Source organism: Pavona decussata, unplaced genomic scaffold, assembly GCF_977016875.1.
Source record: "Pavona decussata unplaced genomic scaffold, jaPavDecu1.1 SCAFFOLD_81, whole genome shotgun sequence".
Taxonomy (NCBI): domain Eukaryota; kingdom Metazoa; phylum Cnidaria; class Anthozoa; order Scleractinia; family Agariciidae; genus Pavona; species Pavona decussata.
Window position 1 is genome coordinate 624263 of NW_028145499.1, and position 20051 is coordinate 644313.

At 38.7% G+C, this 20051-nt stretch overlaps 2 protein-coding genes across 4 annotated transcripts in view; both read right to left on the bottom strand.

The window, feature by feature from the left end:
* The window catches only part of LOC146476083 (uncharacterized), a 90832-nt gene that overhangs the window by 54514 nt on the left and 16267 nt on the right, over positions 1-20051 (bottom strand). For all 3 annotated transcript variants that reach the window (XM_085115008.1, XM_085115009.1, XM_085115007.1), the window contains 2 exons: positions 19387-19509; positions 9222-9350 (listed from right to left, as the gene is read on the bottom strand). In XM_085115008.1, the coding sequence (XP_084971134.1) occupies positions 9222-9350; positions 19387-19509 (252 nt within the window). The remainder of the gene's footprint in view (positions 1-9221; positions 9351-19386; positions 19510-20051) is intronic.
* LOC146476088 (ryncolin-1-like) overlaps positions 1-20051 on the bottom strand; it is a 71501-nt gene that overhangs the window by 8675 nt on the left and 42775 nt on the right. The window lies entirely within an intron of this gene.

Genomic DNA, 20051 nt, shown 5'->3' on the forward strand with positions numbered 1-20051 from the left:
AAAATAAGGAGAAAGTTATCCGCACTGTACGGAGATTGTGTTACGAAGAGTAGTCAGGTTATTTTACACACCTGTCCGTAAAAATCAAACATATTGCGGCAAGGGTGGAAGCTTGGTTTCTTTCAAATTTTAATGTCAGGATATAACTAAAATCACTCGGTATAGTTTTTTCGGTAAAAACAGTCGTTTTATTTCAAAGAAAAATGCAAACAACGATTAAAATCGTCATTTGAGGCGCTAAATTGCAGACAAACCGAGTTTATTCTTATCGGCTCCAGACAAAAGCCAATCACTCCAACTGCCACTCCTATTTTAACCATCAATGGTACCCCCATAAACCAAGTGGCAACCTCTAAATCCCTTGGAATACTTATTGACTCAAACCTTACCTGGGGGAACCATATCGATAAGCTGGCTAAAAAGGTGGCCTTTGGCATTGCAGCAGTCAAACGGGTTAGACGGTTTGTTCCCTCATCAACGTTGCATCTCATTTACAAGGCTCTAGTTCAACCCTATTTTGATTATCAAACTGTGGCATAAAATTAGCTGACAAACTTCAAAAGCTCCAAAATCGCGCAGCACGGGCCCTAACTTTCTCAAATTATGAAAAATCCACAAACTAGCTTTCACTTAGTTTTAACTACAGTTGTACTGTCCTATTAAATAGTCTTTCTCAAAACATAAGGCAAGCAGAACCTCTCAGCAATTTCAAAACACTTTTAAACAAACACTACAGGAAAAAACTAAGGCCCGGTTCATACGTCGAAGTTAGCATGACAGAAGCGTAGCCAGGATTTTTCAAAGGTACGCACAATTTGCCAAATCCCCCTCCCCTCCTCTCAATTTTTTTTCTCACGTGCCATGATGCCATGGTTAAATTTTCTTTATATATCGTCAGGATGGTGAGGCTATGCTGTAAGTGTAAGCGCGATATGAAATGGCAACTACGTCGTCAAATTCTTTGCTGCTTCCTTGGGTTCATTCAAGTTCTTCGATCCCTTCATTCATTAAGCCAACAAGGTAGCGGTATCTCAAGGTTTTAATCACAAATGAGCACTTTTTGCCACTGTGGGCCGCATCATTGTTTCTGAGCAGCATTAAGTACGCGCTTACTCAGTATAAATATACAAATAAACAATCAAAGTGTACATGTCTAGATCTACATCGCCAAGAGCAAAAAAATGAGGCACTGTAAATTAATATAACAGTTGATACTTTAGCCGGCTTTCATAAAGGCATAAGGGATATAACGGTTGACCTTTACAAATATCGTCTGTCTTTCCTTCCAGCAAAGACAGAAATGACCTCATTCAGGTCTATTTCCTTGTGTTTGTGAATATGTATTACCGATAGCGAGGACATTGTAACGGCACGCATCTGACATAGGACTCCGAAGTGACGTCTTTAAAAGCCTCTTCATGCTACTAAAGCTCCTCTCTGCAGCACACGTAGACACAGGGTATGTGAGAAGCGTCTTGACTGCTACAGCAATTCCAGGGTACAATCCTGGGATAGAAAAGTCCAGCGCTTCCACCAAGGTCTGGGGAATGCCATCTTCAACCAACAGCCACTTATGACGCCACCTAGTCACTTTTCGTTTGAATTCATCAAGGACATCACATGTGCATGTCTTAATCATAGTGGTTATAGATGTCTTCCAAATCTCTTTCCGTCAGGTCTTGAAGATTTTCTGAAATTTTAATTTTAATCACGTCGCTTCTCTGAACAAACGAGATTCGGGTGTGGAAAAACACACTCCGTTGCTTTATAAAAATTATTTCAAGGACGCAAACTGAGTTAAGTGACTTGAATTGATTGGAATTGTTTTTTTTTTTTTTACCAAATTATTATGTTTTATTTATTTGCTTTTGTATTCATTTTATTTTATCTTACCTGATTTTATTTTATTTTATTTTCGAATTTTTCAGGTTCGCACGTGCGTATGTGCGTACAGGTAGCTACGCCCCTGCATGAGCCGAACCTAATACCTATTAAGGTCGACCCAAATAAATAAGTTTGGCAGTTGATTCAGACGTCGAACCTAGCTGAAGTCGAACTTAATTAAAGCTACAGTGGGAAAATAGATTTTCGTGGTCAGCGGCTGTTGGTTTTACTCAACAAGATTCAAAATGGCGGGAAAGATGAATTCTGACATGGAAGAGCTTGTTTGGAAAAATAATGAAGACCTGAGGCCAAACACGGCTCCTATCGGTCGGGATAGGAAGAATATGACCTTCAAAGCTAATTTGCTCTTACGAGTACGTCTTTCAAAGATCTCCCTTTTCTGTACGAAGGGTCTTTGAAGATCTCTCTTAGCAGAGGCTGATTTTCTCTCAAGTGCCATTTACTCATCTGAATTGTTTTAGGTTAGGCACAGAAGGGCGATATTCCGTAACAAACGGCAAAATGTTTTTGCGCGTTTTTTGTTTGTTTTGTAGTGCCGACATTCTTTCGCGGAATTTGACTTCTGAAAGAGTTTTATCTACAAGGTTATCGAGGTAACCTCTGTAGCGTAATCTCAGTTTGAATAGAGTAATGTTTTCATCAAATGTTGTTTTTGAAGATTTTGCTCTGAGAAGTCTTGAGGCTTCGCCTTTGATATAGCCTGTATTGGAAAGTTTCCGTCGGTTTGAAGTGCGTGTGCACATCAAGAATAGATTCTTTTTCTTTAATCTTTCGCATCTCAGACAAGTATATTTAGTTGTTTCGAAACAAGAAGAACAAGCAAATTCCTCTTTTCCCGCATCTTGTTCAGAATGAAGTCCTTTGCGCATGCCAAATCGATGGAACGCACAGACCTCTGGGATAGATATAATTTATATAATTTATACATAACGTATGCATTTGGTTCGGCACATGAAAAGCTCGACGTCTGAATCGAAGTCGAACTTTTGCCGTTTTATTCGACTGGCGCAGTCGAATAGAACGGCGGGTCGACCCAAATACAAATTTGTCGATCCTAACTGATACATACGTCGATCTTTACATGCGCCGAACCAAATGATTAGGTTCGGCTCATGTAAAGTTTGACGTATGAACCGGGCCTAAGGCACGGCATTCATGGAAAACAGGTATAAGTAAATTTTAACATTGTAATTAGCATAGTATTTATATGATGTATTTTAGACTTAGATATTAACAGTTCTTTACTTCTGAATTTTTTTAGACCTAATGAATTTTTACCGTGTATAAATAGAGGGTTGTGCAATACTGTCAACTAGACTCCAGTCGTATCTCCATGCTTTCCATTGGGAAACTGGAAGCCTATTGGTGAAAAGTCTTAAGAGTAGGTAATCCATTGGACACGAATAGATTCCACTGGAATAGTATATTTTCTAACCACGTGCGAAACCTTCAAATCGATTAAGCTTCTGGTGATTGAATGGGTGTATATATAAGTGAATATTTTGCAATAAATGCATTCTGCATATATAAAAGAATTAGCCGAAAGCCTATTCAGTATACAATTAAAGGTAACTGTAATTATATTTATACAATATACAACTGCCCAAATTTACCCGTTAATTAACGGTTAAATTTGTTCCATATAATATATACCTGGATTTTTGAAAACATAGCCCCCAGAAATTGGGCACATTTTGAGACCTTCTAGGCTGAAGGAATATGCTAGTCATTAACAAGACTTCAATTACGGTTTATCACAAGATTTTAAGCAAGGTCAAAGAATAGTATGGGACAGAAAAACGAAAGAGGCTTTTCTTTGGAATTAGACATGACACTAATTAAAAACATCTGCATGAAATGAAACATGACCTGTGAACTTCCTACAAAATGTGTCAGAATTTAGCAATGATTAACCGCGCCAACGCATCTAAAATCTCGCCCAAAACCCGGTCTTTTAGCGCTCAAGTCTAGCTTTCTTCAACAGGATCGGCTTCTTACTAGATTCATGCTGCACGCGAACTAGAATCACGGCGACCGAACATCTGCAGGAAACTATTTAAGAAACTCGAGGGCGGAAATACCACCCAAAATCGAACTTCTCGACTAATCGATCACTAGCCTAACGACGCTACAGTTATAAGGGTGAAAAATAATCGAATAGCTTTTCAAACTCACGCTTTTTGAAGACAAAATCCTTGCCCATCCTTGCTAGTGTTTTCCATACTAACTTAAGTTCCAGATGTTGAAATCAACATTTGAAAAGGGAAGGGTTAGCGCTCTTTTCCACCACAAAAATATTTTAAGTCTTTGGCTGGCTCAACAATTCGCGGAAATTTCACGTTGCCCGAATGGGAATCATCCCTAAGACCTACTTTTTAAAGCCAAAGACTGTCACCTCGTCAAGCAAAGCACACAATATGCTATCCTCTCTAGTTCACGCCCGAGTAACTGAAAGTTACCCGTTTAGCTCAAAACAGAACTAAATAGGGAGCATATTAGACGAGGCAGGACGCTGCACTCGGAAGACTTCTTCCCTCACTAGACTTAATGATGTCCTCAGGAAAACTTTGCTTCAGGAAGCCAAATAAAACGCTACGTCTAATGACTTAGTTCTGAAATCAGAGCGCGCGCCGAATTCAAAGCCAAATCGTTGTGCGGTTAAAAGACGTTTGAGAGAGAGTGGGGCTAGGTTAGCAAAACAGGGAGGGAGGGAGGGAGGGAGGGGGGGAGGAGAAAAATATTTTGATTTTATAAATATCTGCTAATGACCCTTTATACATTCTTCTTATTGACTTAGAATCAAAAGAACAATGCAAAAAAAAAATAATTAATAAAGAAATAAAATCTCACAAGAGAAAGTAACACAAGGCAATATTTCTAGAGCCATGTTTTCAAAAATCCAGGTATATATATGTGGACCCCAATTTATCCGGTGTCATTTGTTATCTCATTGCCTTTGGTTTGTTCTTTTGTTATGGGAGAATTTAGGGCAAAAAATTGATTAACTATTCTCTTGGAAGGGGATGGGGGTTATAGTTGTTTTAAGCTTGTGGGTATATTTGGTTGTATTGGTCTTGAATGACAAAATGTATCTCGTCTAACAAGTCATGACCAGCTCAGTAGCCAAGGAACAGTGAAAATAAAATAAACCTTTGTTTAGTTGAGTACTTAGCAACTTCTTATAAATAACATTAACAACATCAGCAACATAAACGAACTTTTTAAGGTTTCAAAAAAAAAACATCAAAGAATCATACCAGATTTTGAAGCATCTTTTGAACAACGTTCTTAGTAATTTCGAGCGTCGGTTTTAAACTGACTAATTCTTGTGATTGTCTCCAATTTTTGATTAAAAGGAAACCTTAAAACTCGTCCTCAGTCTCCATTTGAACTGAGAAGGAGGCGGTCGGAACGGGGGGAGGGGGGTGTTGGTGGTGTGTATTTATGTATTGATTTTCAAGACCGCAAATATCCGGAAGTGGTAGTTAAGGAGATGAGGCGTTCGGTGTTCCGAATGTCAAAACTTCTCTTAAAAACTTCGGAATTTCTCATAGCGCAGCAAATTAGTTCCTTCTTTCCGCGTCCTGCTTACGACAAAAACCCGCGAAACGATTCATCCTCTGGATGACGACATCTAGGCATCTCAAGGAGAAGCAAATACCACGGCCCGACAAGAGATCCTTTCACGGCTCTTGCTTGAGGGTCTGAATGGGGGCACCTCGATAACACTAAACACTTAATTTTTTGGCTCTGTAACATGAAACAGTTAAATTTTAGGCATTTTAACACTAACAGGAAAAAATTCACTGTAACAGTAAAATTTTCCCAGAAAGAAACAAAAACGGCTCCAAAAAGGCCAATGTTATTTTGTTTGATGTCATTTTTCTAGGTCTCTCACGAATAGAAAATATACTTTTCCAGTGGAATCTATTCGTGTCCAAAGGATCACCTACTCTTAATAGGACTTTTCATCACTAGACTTCCGGTTTTACAATGGAAAGCAAGCAGTCATTTTCATCGTTTTCGAGCGTTTTACTGTGGATAGGTGAAAACGATAAGAAAACACTAGTGTGAATGAAAATATTTTGCATTGTTTTCGCCGAGTTGAAAAACGTATTAGTGTGGATGGGGCCTATAACGTGGCTCCAGTAACATACTTTTGGAAAGACAATACAATGATGGATTCTGCAATGTTGTCATGGCAACACTTTTGTTTCCGAATCTCTTTCATGTGGAAATGGCGTGTCCTTTTTATTTTGGGCTTTCCAAACAGCAACCACTCCCTCTTTGTCCTTATAGTGTCAAAATATTGGCAATGGCTCAAAGCGGAAAAAGACTGGAACCAAGAGTGTTGCCATAGCAACATCACAAGATATATTGTCTGGTGTCTTTCGTAAGGCACAATACTGCTGCAAAGTTTCCATCACCATAGCCCATTTTTTCCAGAGATCTTATTCATTTTGTGATTTATCGGCATGCTCTGACCACTGTTACCGGACATTTTTCAGTAAAAATAGATTTCACTCAGTTTAGGAAATATCGGAGCCTTTGAAACCGTCAAGTAAAACACATAGGTGTTGAACACCCGCTGTTCTTTCGAATAAAAAATGAGCTTCAGTTTGCAACGGCGAAAAAAAATAATTTCTTTAGAATTTCCTCCATTTGTTAAGCTTACGCGTGTGAAATTGAGTTGTCAAAATACTATTGGCTACGGGTCTTGTGACAAATGTTCTTCATTAAAAGGTCTTGAGTTCTGCCTGTAAGAGAATGAGCCAAGATCTGCAATAAACGCTATGTTCCTGTGAAGACGATCTGGTCCACTTGATGTAAAAGATCCCGGTAAGTAGCAGTGCACCTCTCCCTCAGGCACAGAGCCAAATTCCCCAAAAGCCCCTCTTACATTTTGATGGAGAAACCGTGGTATCAAATGGATCAAAAATTTTCTTCACTAAAAGAGCAACGATGAACAGAAACACCCGGGAAACAGAATGAACAGGCCAGGCTCCCTCAGAGACGACCCTATTCTCTGAGTAAAAAACGGACAGTCAAAAGGAACTTCAACGAGGATTTGCATTACAATTCCAAGTTAATAAGAAGAACAATGACCATGACTTGTCACCAAAAGAAAAAAAAGGAACAAAGGACTGCACTTGACATAACCAACAAGCCAGCATATTCAGGCAGTTTTGCTATTCTTCCCCGTACAGAGGATAGGATTACCTCCGTCAACTTATCTGATCATTGAGGAGCAAAGTGGAACAAGAGTAAACAGATTGAACATTTCAAATGAAAGATTTTTTAATATACGAACAACACCCTTTAAGTTCGTTTTACCCTGCACTGAAGTCGAACAACCTATATACCCAGTAGGCGTTTAGTACCCTATTCCGCGTTTTATAATCAGTCCGTAGTCCGCAGTCCGCGTTCTATACCTCAGTCCCTGTTTTGTACCCAGTCCGTTGTCCGCAGTCCGTGTTTTATACTGACCGTTTGGGGGCAAGAGGCATTGCGTGGAAGCTGCAGTAAATTTTCCGCAATGTTAGTGATGTTTCTCTCCAAATCTAATACTAATGTTTAAAAAGAAAACATTAACGTTCTTCTTTGAAGCCTTATTTTTATCAGGTCCAATGGATCCGAATTAGGGTCGCAGTAACTCCCCCAGATATGGAATATGTTAAGCCTGGTGAATAAATGAGAATGATGAAATTTTTCTCCGATTATGCCTGTGTCCTTTACTGATTAAATCACCAGGTTTAACATATTCCATCACATTATTTCCATTGCGCATATGCCACATTCCAAACCTAGCAGTATGCAGGATGTTTGTCCCATGAACCTAGTTTAATGGCCTTAGCTCCCACGAGTCTCCTGTAGCTCAGTGGTAGAGCATCCGAACTAGTAATCGGAGGGTCTTAGGTTCGACTCCTGGTAGGAGCACTCGAATTTTCTCCGAGTATGCCTGTGTCATTTACTGATTAATACATCATTCTTATTTGGAGGACATTTGCTCAAGGATAGAGCACGACAAACTGTTACTCAACGACGACAAAACAGAATTTTTCATTGTGGGAACCAGGCAACAGTTATCGCAAGTTAATATCTCTCTTATCAATATGGGTAACTCTACTTTTTCTAGATCACCAGTTGTCAGAACCACTCACGTAACCTGGACTAAACTGTGTAGCGCATCATTCTATTATTTTGAAAACATTAGGCGAATAAGGAGATATTTATCACGTGACTCCACTAAGACTTTAGTTCATGCTTTTGTCTCACATCACAGTGAGTTTAAAATCTCTTCGGACATTTAAATCTACATTCTATTAGCTTTCAAATCACGTATATTACTAAGAGATTCGTTGCAAGTAACGCGAGAAACAATTTCTTTTATAGAAGTGTATGATTATGATTAACCGTTGTAAGATTAAAAACCGTGAAAGACACGTAACGCGCGAGGTAGCATTATCCACGAGAAAAGCGATATCTTCTAAAAATAACTTCAGAGTGATTACGATGGGGATAGGGCCTATATGGGAAATTACCTCTCTTACCTTCATCCTCTCTTGCTCAAATCGATTGGATTATTGCAACACTTTTGCTTTTTGGACTGCCTCATTTATACATTGAGAAGTTGCAAAAGGGTTCAGAACGCGGCTACCAGGCTTATTTGCAAACATTCAAAGTTCTGTTAGTCATATCACGGCTACCAATTAAGAACCACATCGAATTATAAAATCTTGCTCATTACTTTTAAGGCAATAAATGGCATTGCACCCGACTACATGAGCAAACGTATTAGACGCCCACTTGATGTGAACTCAGGTGTAATCATAGCCGTTAGGTTGGTCGTTCCGTCCGGTTAAATGCTTTCCACCCTGAGGGCTAGAGCATTTGCTTCATCTGCGCCCAAACTTTGGAACAGATAGCCAGATCAAATATGGAATCTTCAATCCTTATGAGCTTTTAAAGGAAATGTTAAAACATACCTTTTTTAAACGCGCTATTAACTTGTCACTTTCGTATTTACTACATAACACTATAAATTTATAATATATTCTCAATTTTATTCAATTTGGTGACGTAAAGCGCATTTGATCATTTCTTTTATGAAATTTGAACTCTATTAATTTTAACTATTAACATTCGTTAAAGCCCGACGTAACTAATCGAACAGTTCGGTAATCGAACTTAATCATTTAAAGTAAAATATTATGATCTGAGATTCTTACAATATCACAGACATTAAAGCCTCAAGTAAAGGACATAGTACCAACCAACAGACAAACCAACAATCAAACAAATCATGGAACCTTAACCTTTATCGTTTTTTCCGGTCCCGTCTCCTGTGAATCCAGCTTTGCAAGTACAATTGAACCCTCCTTTGGTGTTATTACACACGGTATCATTACTGCAGTTGTGTGTTCCTGTCACGCATTCATCTATATCTGAAATGAGGTGAAAAGGATGAGAAAAAAAGTATTTAACGGAATACCTCTCGCACCTGTGGGTCCGTTCCCAACTACAGCATTTCCAACATACCTAAAAATATTACCTTCAAGGTTAAGAATGTATTTGCTGTAGCACTCAGGCGGACAGAGGGAAGTTATGCCAAGCCCTATCTCAGATTTTCTAAGGGAGATTTTGCAATTAGCACCTGATATTTTAAGCAGTCGTTTGACCGTCATTTTAATACAATTTTTCTGGAAATTACTTGAAAGGTTGCGGAGATGTGTTTTAACAAGTAATATAAAAAAAAATGAAAAATAAAATAAATCACTTTATTTAAGTGTCAATGTATTTAGCGCGGAGCACTAATTGGGAACACTTTCCAGATCGAATTGGAATTCAGTTAGAAGTGTTGGTTTTTCAGGAGAGGGGAAAACCGGAGAACCAGGAGAAAAACCTCTCGGAGCAAAGACGAGAACCAACAACAAACTCAACCCACATATGACGACGAGTCCGGGATTCGAACCCGGGCCACATTGGTGGGAGGCGAGTGCTCTCACCACTGCGCCATCCCTGCTCCCCCGGTAAAGTAATTTTTGGAATCAAAGTGACACTATCATTAACTTGTGGATATGGCGGTGGAAGTGGCCTCTGCTGCCATGGGTTTAACTAAAAGGTGGCTTTAATTTATAATAGTTTCGAATGGTCTTTGAAATGTAATAGTGACGGTGATGTACTTGCGGAGACGCTCTTAGGGATCTTCACGCGTTTGTCCCCCACGTGGAGGGGGGGGGGGGGGTCGTTGGGGTTGAAGGAATGCATTGTGAGCGCAAGGAGAGTCTTCACCATTACATTACCGCGGGAACGCTTGTCGGAAATTTTGAATGAAATACCTAAACCAGCTGTGAGTGGCTTGAGTTTTGATACTATTTCCTAACCATTTAAAATATATATTTTAGATTTGATCCCGGGTAAACCTAAACGAAATCTTTACGAGCAAAAATACTGGCATTTTTAGCCTGGAAGACCGTAAACGAGACACAAATCTGGAATTTACACCCTAAGCGAGATGAGCATCCCCCCTGCATTTGATATGGGAGTTTGTGACCTTTCATGTATTGTTGAATAATCCGGAAATTTTCTTTTACTACAGGCACAAGCAAAAGATATTTACGAATAATTCCGCAACGCTCAAGACGAAATACTTGAAAACTTTCTTTGACGCTTGCGGGTCGCGTCGGCCTACGGAAAAAATAATCTTTGACCATTGTTATCAGCGATGTAATTACCACTTTCTCCTTCATTCCCCCCCCCCCCCCCCCCCAAAAAAAAAAAAAGAAAGAAAAGCCACACTTAAAGAAATAACAAAGAGATTTGAGCAACACAGTTGCCTTTCAACACCGTACTTGCGCCTGTGCCGAATAAATATTACTGTTATTCAACGCATTGTGACACTGCCCAGAAATGGTCATGGTGAACTCAATATACGTCGCCCGCACATGACAGATATCCTGCGATATACGTAGTTTTCGTGCGTCGGGGATCGAGAAAAATGGCAGAGCGCTTTCAAAAAGTAATTAACGAGCTCGCAAGAACATCAAACTATAAATAACGCTGTTTTATACTGAGCACAATAAAGATAACCAAGTTTGCTGTTAAGAATTGTAATGGTTAGTACGAAAATTTTACTGCTTACCTTTCTGTTTATGAACTGGTAAATTACAGTTCAGCAAGAACGTTTAATATAGCTTTCGCTACACTTTTGGATTGTCCCGTATTCTAGGGCTCAGAAATTACAAACAGTAGATGTATTTCCTTAGATTGGTTCTCGCAACCGTTAAACAGAGATTTCGACTCGTCTTGAAGAGATGGAGAAAACCACCTGAGAAAATCCGAGCTCGCAATGAAGTGCATCAAGAAATTTTAGCTTTCTGGCAGACAAAAAGATAGACGGACAGACGGAGTACAAAGTAATTATTCTCAGAGCGGAGGCAGCGTGGTCGAGTGGTTAGGGCGCCGGACTTGAAATCCGGTGTTCCAGGGTTCAAGTCCCGCTCTGACCACTAGCTGGAGTTGTTTCTCGGTAGCCCCAAGTTCAACTCCTCGGACGCGTTTCTAAATAGCCAGCTGGTCTGCCTCCTGCCAGTTGGGATTTTTAACCATGTTATTTTCAATTTATATTATTTCGTTGCGAGGTTTAATGCTCGGCCCCACTAGCACTTGTGCTATAAACACTGCCGAGGGTAAATAAAGGTTATTATTATTATTATTGTTATTATTATTATTATTATTATTATTATTATTATTATTATTATTATTATTATTGTTGTTATTATTATTATTATTATTATTATTATTATCATTATTATTATTATTATTATTATTATTATTATTATTATTATTATTATTATTATTATTATTATTATTATTATTATTATTAGAAGCATCAGAGCCGCTTGAAAAACCGTTTAGTTTCATAGATCAGATCCAGAGTTCTTCCAAGCAACAAGGCACTAGATGCGTTGGTCAAAACACTGAGGAAAGATCGTGAAATTTTTTTGTGTAGAAAACAAAGAAACACTCACCCGAGAAATCGTTGAAAGGCTTTTCCAGTCTGTTCAGCTCGGCCCAGCTGACGCAACAAATTCTTCGCAGCTCCAAAATACTGTTTGGTTTTAGCTTTTGAGGCTAGAAATTTATGGAAAATTTTGCCGGCGCGATTGGCGCACTAGACGAGTACTCAATTTTTTAACTTGATGCAAAACGCTCTCGATTTCATTCAAACTTGGACAAAGCTGCCACTTTCATTCATGCCGGTCCGCGCGCGGGAAAGTGTTACAAGTTTATTATTATTATTATTATTTTTTTTTTTTTTTTACAAATAAAGATCGCCTCCAGCTTTTCTGCTATAAACCTGTGCTTTGTTATCAATGTGTTGAATAATAAAACAATTATCCTGCTCAATCTTGCGGGATATCGCCTGATTTTAGCCAACTCGGCCTACGACCTCGTCGGCTAAGTATCAGGCGATAATCCGCGCGATTTCGCAGGATAATTGTTAGATATCGGTGGAACAAATTTGCACCGTGGTTACGGTGAAATTGCGCGTCTCCGATCTCATTTCGTTTGGCAGATTTTCACTTAAATCAGGGAATCTAAACCTTCTTTGGTTTTCAGTGAACTTGCCCTTTTCCAGAGCCGTTAACTATCAGCTCGGTATCTGTCCGTGAATTGATGGATTACTTTTATCTTACACAGTGAACTCATTTTCGGTAAGCTATGCGAACTACACTGAGGGACACAAGCATGTGAATGTCAGTGTGCATATTTTCCTCTGGTGAATCACAATAATTTTTTTTAATTCATGAGTCTTTTCACGTCATGAGAAAGCTTTTAATAAGCTGACGTCATTCAGGAAGTGTTCTGTTGCTACGTTAAAATGACCGGATATAAAAAATAAATGCTACAGCTGTCGGAAAGCTATTTACATGTAAGGAAAAATAATTTGAATATCCTTCCCAGTTAGTGCCTTGTGCCTTGTGTAATCGAAAGCTGAAACGCCAAATGTTCAAACTCAAAACCGATCCATTCGACCAAAAATATCCGGAAATTCTGGTACAAATGGAACCGGGTTATCACTTTGTTTGTTTAATTTTATTGAACGCTTAGTTACAGATTTATTTTGTCTACATAATAATACTGATGAGGCTTTTTATGTTTAGCAGTCCTTCTATTGATAACATAAATACGACAATTACTACCCGCTTCTACCGAAGATTTGTCACGTCTGACTTGCAGTCTAGCTGAACACATTCTTATTGTCATTTACTTACGAAAAGCAGGAGATAAATGTTTTTTAAAATCAGAGGAGCTCGGTACTTTTTTCCTTAAATAATGCACAATAAATCTTTTCATTACCTGGCCTTTATGAAACAAGGTCAACGTTTCCTTGTGAGGAATTCTGGAAGGGTCTCTGTCGTTACGGCGAGCGCAGTTTATAATTGCGAATGGACTTCGTCCTTGATCTGGAGATCGACATGGATTGTTGATCAGTTTTCCTAGCATCGTCAATAACCGGGTCTTTCGACTGCTCGTCATACTGGTTGGCCACACAAATACTCACGTTTAGCAGCATGGGTTAATCAGTTATGTCGCTGTTTGTCATATCACTAATGTTGTTCAAGTTCGATTGAATTGACTTTCGTGACACATAGCTTGCTAGACTTCGTAATAACTCGGTGAATGGAAGGCGGTGCACAATCGGTCTTAATTGTATCAATGTACATTTGTTGAAAATCTTTTGCTTCATCTTCGAAGAACACCATTTTGTCACTTCTTCAGACACTTGCTTCTAATGATGGAGAATGTAACGAGAATGCGTTCAAAGCACTAAAAACAGCCATGCAATGGCGACCAACAGAAATCACAACTTTCTAAGCCGTGTAGTGTAGTGTTGTGATTCGCTCGGAATACTTCTGGTGATTGGCTTATAGATCGAGCTTCTGTATACTAGCGAGTGACGTGGATTTGGCTATTATTCCACTTCCGGTTACACCAGAGTGAGTGATTCATTTGCATACGGAACGCTACTATCACTCGTGGATGCTAAAGCATATCCACCAGTAAAAAGGCGTTTTAGAACCTAAGTCAAACCTTTTAAAGTGAACAATTCAAAACGTACCGAGTCCAATCATATTTGAGGTTTCTCAGTGCACAATTTCCTTGCTCTCTGGACATGACCATCGTGGTCTAGAGCAGGACCATCTTTGATACTCAGTCATAATATTAACCTTACGCTGTATAGGAAATAACAGGATATCTAATACGTGTAAAGGATTAAAATATCTAAGACAACAAACAACCGAGTAGTGCTGTCCAGTCAGCCGCATTGTGCAACGAGTAAGCCGAGGGTATATCTTTGCAAAAGGCCCGTAGCTTAAGAGGTGAAAGGCCCGAGACTTTACCTGTGCAGTTTTTCCCGTCTCCAGTGTATGCTAGCCTGCATGTGCAATTGACGATCTGTTGGTGTTGTTACAAACAGCATTTACACTGCAGTTGTGTTTTTTTTCTTCACACAATTTTAAATGTTAGGTAAATCTCTGCGCATTTAAACTGAATATAAAAAGCAAAAATCGAACAGCCTCCTCGCTCATCCAAACGATACAGGTGCACGCCTTGAATAGGAAAAAATAGACTAGTTTTGATGGCAAAAACCTCACTTTTTCTCTAGGGAAATGTTTGGAGAAAAAGGTTTCTCAGTGCGTCTTGGTTGGGCGCAAGTCTTTCCCGATAAGTATGTGAGATAAGGTTGAACACCGCAGAAGCATTAAGAGTGCCTGACTGTAACTTTCGAGAATCGCTGGCCAAGCTTGAAAAATCGAAACTCCTGATAATTTGCCTGAAGTTTACTTTTGGGGAACTATCTTCGAAAATATTATTTGAATGTTCTGGAAATTTTTAGTTTTCGAGAATTTTGGAGAAAACGAAATAACGGGTTTTGCCTCATTAATTATGCAAAAATTTCACTCAAAATTAGCCAAGTTCAATACGCTTGTGTTGAAACAGTACGCAACGCTAGAAAGCGAGGTCGGTTTTGAATAAGAGCATAACTCACCTACTTTCTATCAATGGGACCTATGTAAACTTTTGTAGAACTTTGGAGGGTTTTATGGCTCTTTGAAAAATTGACATTTTGAGGACTTCGCGATGAGGCGAAAATTGAGTAAGTTTGAAGGTTTAAAATGCATCTTGGTATGTCAGGTATCGACTCGAGAGGAACATTGTGATAAAGCTTGGGTCTTCGTCTTTAATAATACGAAATAAAAAATCTGGGCAATCTATGCACGCGCTGACGAAAACCAAAGTTAGCGAGGCTTCGTTAACAAATTTGCATAATTCGCAACTGTTGAGAAAATGCTATGTTGTGGCGACTCGGTGAAAACATTGACCCAGGCTACCTTCAAATGGTTATTTTACCCCACATTGCATTTGTCTGTTTCTCTTTCTTGTTTAATAACGTGGTAGAAAAGGTCTGGAAAAAAATGCGTGATCGGAATAGAAAATATTCGTCAAATTCTGGTGGAAAATTTGCATAATGCAAATCTTCCAATAAATCTTTCTGCAAAGGAATCTGATTGGGAAGGTTTCGTTAAGAGACCATTTGACCGAAACACCCCACATATAAGGAGTCAAAACAACGTTTAATAATTCGATTTTAACCAATTATTGTCGAATCTTAACCTTTAAATTAATAGTGCCAAACTTATACTCGCTATTGCGTTACCTGCGTCACGTCAGTAGCTGTCGATAAGTCTTAGAATATAATGCCCACAAACCAACTTGTGCTGCGAAATTGCCAATTACAACAACTAGAAAAAAGACCTTTATTTACTGGCATATGAGTGGTTTTGATAAAAATAAAACGTTCACATGACACTTGAATCACGTTTAAAAGATACATGCTTGTCAAATGAGATGCGAGAGTTGGACATAGTGTCGGTCAAAGTGAATATTTTTTATTAAATCAAGTTTGTTTACTGGAATGCATGCTTTTTCAAATAGCTAGTCCAACCTTCTTCAGTAGCCTTCCAAATAATGATCACTCAGAATTGGGTTAGTCAAAAAAACTCTCTGTTCGTGTTGTTTGATACTGTACCTTCGCAAGTGACTGAAAAACAATGTCAGCTGGCACGCCATATTTTAACTTAATTACTGGTATGAAATATCACACATGCACGGATACACGCTTCAAAACCTGTGTTCCAATTTCCGTTGAACAAAATAATAACCTACCTACAGTCCACATTGGCTGTAGGGCATGCATTTATCTTTGTCGAATGTCAACAACAGAAACACGGGTATCTCAGTGACACTTTATACACGCAATGTCTACTGCATACATCACAGGTAGCCGAAGCTCTATGACCTTTGTTTGACCTTTATATGTCACGATGAGTGTTACGCAATGGTGTAAATCATTACGGTTTGTATGGGAATTTACGAACGTGTTTTGGAGTCGAAAATGAAGGGCATAAATTGAACAAAAATTACTTACCTTGTCTCCTTGATCTCTTGCCAGTGTTTGTGCGCCATATTTTGGCCATTTTAGTACGATTCCAGTGGGTTTTTAAAGGTTTGCTGAAAACTTTCATCGCTCTATATCCTGCTATGTATGTCCCCAAAAGGTTGGTCACTTCAGTAGCAATAGTTTTCGTTGCAACGTCAACAATGATGTCAGTATAAAGTCTGAGTCGCGGACAAAGGACTGCGGACCACGGACTGGGTATAAATGAGAAACTAATAAAAGTAAGCGGGCGACTTCGGACTACGGACTACGGACTACGGACTGGGTTTAAAGGAGTACTGAAGTCTGAAAATCATATCTTTCTTGTATTCATTCTCAGTAAGTTTAATATGTATCAAATCAAGTTTCGGTAGTTGTTTTTGTCCCTTTATTGTTTTTTTTTTTTAGAAACAAAACAAGGACTTGGAATAAAATAGTGAGGATCGACAGTGCAAACATAAAATCTTGCTTTATCTCAGCGAAACAGCTGGATTTTTAATACGTGCTGAAGAGAGCCGTTATTTTAGTTTTAAGCATTCATCTCAGGGTTCGATATGGTGTAAACTGGCGTGATTAAATTCGCAAAAGGATGTTTGATGATCATGATCGTGATCAGCCAATGAGCCCACGTGCACAATCATCTAGATGTCGTACATAGACATGTACATGCAGTAGACATTTCGATTATACAGTGTCACCGAGATACCCGTGTTTCTGTTGTTGACATTCGACGAAGATAAATGCATGCCCTACAGCCAATGTAAACTGTAGGGCGTGCATTCAGTCCATAGTCCGTAGTCCATAGTCCTCCTATCCTAATACAAACTTTATCACCCCGTGGTCCGCAGTTTTTCGTCTGCAACTCGTGTTTTATAATGACCGCCTTGTGAACATTGCAATTTATTTCAAAGAATACTATTGCTACCACAGTGACAACGATTTTGGGGATATATATCTATAGTGGGATATCGTATAGAGAGAGGAAATTTTTCAGCAAACCTTTAAAAACCCACTGGAATCGTACTAAAATGGCCAAAATATGGCGTACAAACACTGGCAAGAGATCAAGGAGACAAGGTAAGCAATTTTTGTTCAATTCATGCCCTTTACTTTCGACTCCAAGACACATACGTAAATTCCCATACAAACCCTTATAATTTACACCCTTGCGTAACACTCATCGTGACATCAAAATATAAAGGTCAAACAAAGGTCAGAGAGCTTCGGCTACCTGTGATGTATGCAGTAGACATTGCGTGTATACAGTGTCACTGAGATACCCGTGTTTCTGTTGTTGACATTCGACAAAGATAAATGCATGCCCTACAGCCAATGTGGACTGTAGGTAGGTTATTATTTTGTTCAACGGAAATTGGCACACAGGTTTTTTGAAGCGTGTATCCGTGCATGTGTGATATTTCATACCAGTAATTACGTTAAAATATGGCGTGCCAGCCGACATTGTTTTTCAGTCGCTTACGAAGGTACAGTATCAAACAACACAAATTGAGAGTTTTTTTTGACTGACCCAATTCTGAATGATCATTATTTGGAAGGCTACTGAAGAAGGTTGGACTAGCTATTTGAAAAAGCATGCATTCCAGTAAACAAACTTGATTTAATTAAAAATATTCACTTAGACCGACACTATGTCCAACTTTCGCATCTCATTTGACAAGCATGTATCTTTTAAACGTGATTCAAGTGTCATGTGAACGTTTTATTTTTATCAAAACCACTCATATGCCAGTAAATAAAGGTCTTTTTTCTAGTTGTTGTAACTGGCAATAGTTGGTTTGTGGGCATTATATTCTAAGACTTATCGACAGCTACTGACGTGACGCAGGTAACGCAATAGCGAGTATCAGTTTGGCACTATTAATTTAAAGGTTAAGATTCGACAATAATTGGTTAAAATCGAATTATTAAACGTTGTTTTGACTCCTTATATGTGGGGTGTTTCGGTCAAATGGTCTCTTAACGAAACCTTCCCAATCAGATTCCTTTGCAGAAAGATTTATTGGAAGATTTGCATTATGCAAATTTCCCACCAGAATTTGACGAATATTTTCTATTCCGATCACGCATTTTTTTCCAGACCTTTTCTACCACGTTATTAAACAAGAAAGAGAAACAGACAAATGCAATGTGGGGTAAAATAACCATTTGAAGATAGCCTGGGTCAATGTTTTCACCGAGTCGCCACAACATAGCATTTTCTCAACAGTTGCGAATTATGCAAATTTGTTAACGAAGCCTCGCTAACTTTGGTTTTCGTCAGCGCGTGCATAGATTGCCCAGATTTTTTATTTCGTATTATTAAAGACGAAGACCCAAGCTTTATCACAATGTTCCTCTCGAGTCGATACCTGACATACCAAGATGCATTTTAAACCTTCAAACTTACTCAATTTTCGCCTCATCGCGAAGTCCTCAAAATGTCAATTTTTCAAAGAGCCATAAAACCCTCCAAAGTTCTACAAAAGTTTACATAGGTCCCATTGATAGAAAGTAGGTGAGTTATGCTCTTATTCAAAACCGACCTCGCTTTCTAGCGTTGCGTACTGTTTCAACACAAGCGTATTGAACTTGGCTAATTTTGAGTGAAATTTTTGCATAATTAATGAGGCAAAACCCGTTATTTCGTTTTCTCCAAAATTCTCGAAAACTAAAAATTTCCAGAACATTCAAATAATATTTTCGAAGATAGTTCCCCAAAAGTAAACTTCAGGCAAATTATCAGGAGTTTCGATTTTTCAAGCTTGGCCAGCGATTCTCGAAAGTTACAGTCAGGCACTCTTAATAGCTCAGCAACTATCATATTGTCAATAAAAAGTGAAAACGACCTGAACAATAGCATTGATACAACTATGTTCACCTCCTGAAAATCATGGCAAGGGCTAAGGAGTTACACCTTTAAATAATTAACGTACCTCTCAAAGGAAATAAACGAAAAATGCCGGAATCTTCACCTGTACAGTTTTGTCCTTCTCCGGTGAATCCAGGTCTGCACGTGCAATAGAATGCCCCCTTGGTGTTATTACACGCAGCATCGCTACTGCAGTTGTGTGCTCCTGTTAGACACTCGTTTATATCTGCAATAAGTTGAAAAGCTTACAATTAAGAAAGAACAAATAAAATATGTTCAGCACAACGAATTCCATCTCTAACGATACAAAAGACAAATAGTAAATTACCGTATGTAATAAATTGCAACCGATTGGATGATACCTACGTATGTACGTATGTAATCTGCTTTCAGGAGCCACTCCTTTTGCTTTTCAAAAAGGCGTGTTATAAACTTTTAAAGCCTTTTATATTGGTTCAAAAAGTCGTGCAGTGTTGTTAATGAAATCTTAATTTGGGATAGCCTTTCTTTAATCAGGAACGGTGTTCCAATAACACTCAGGATTAATTGTTTGTTTTCCTTGAAGCTTTTCTAGTAAAAAATTTTTAAACTAGGGTCGACTTCTTAAAATATTATCATGTCATAACGGCTCTACTTGCGCAAATACTAACCAAGGCGGGATTATTAGTAACTGACACATCCCGAGATAAAGCAGTTGGAGGATAAAACTAACCAATTTAATGACTGAAAAATTCTGTTTTCTAATGGTTAATAAATTCACGTAGAAAG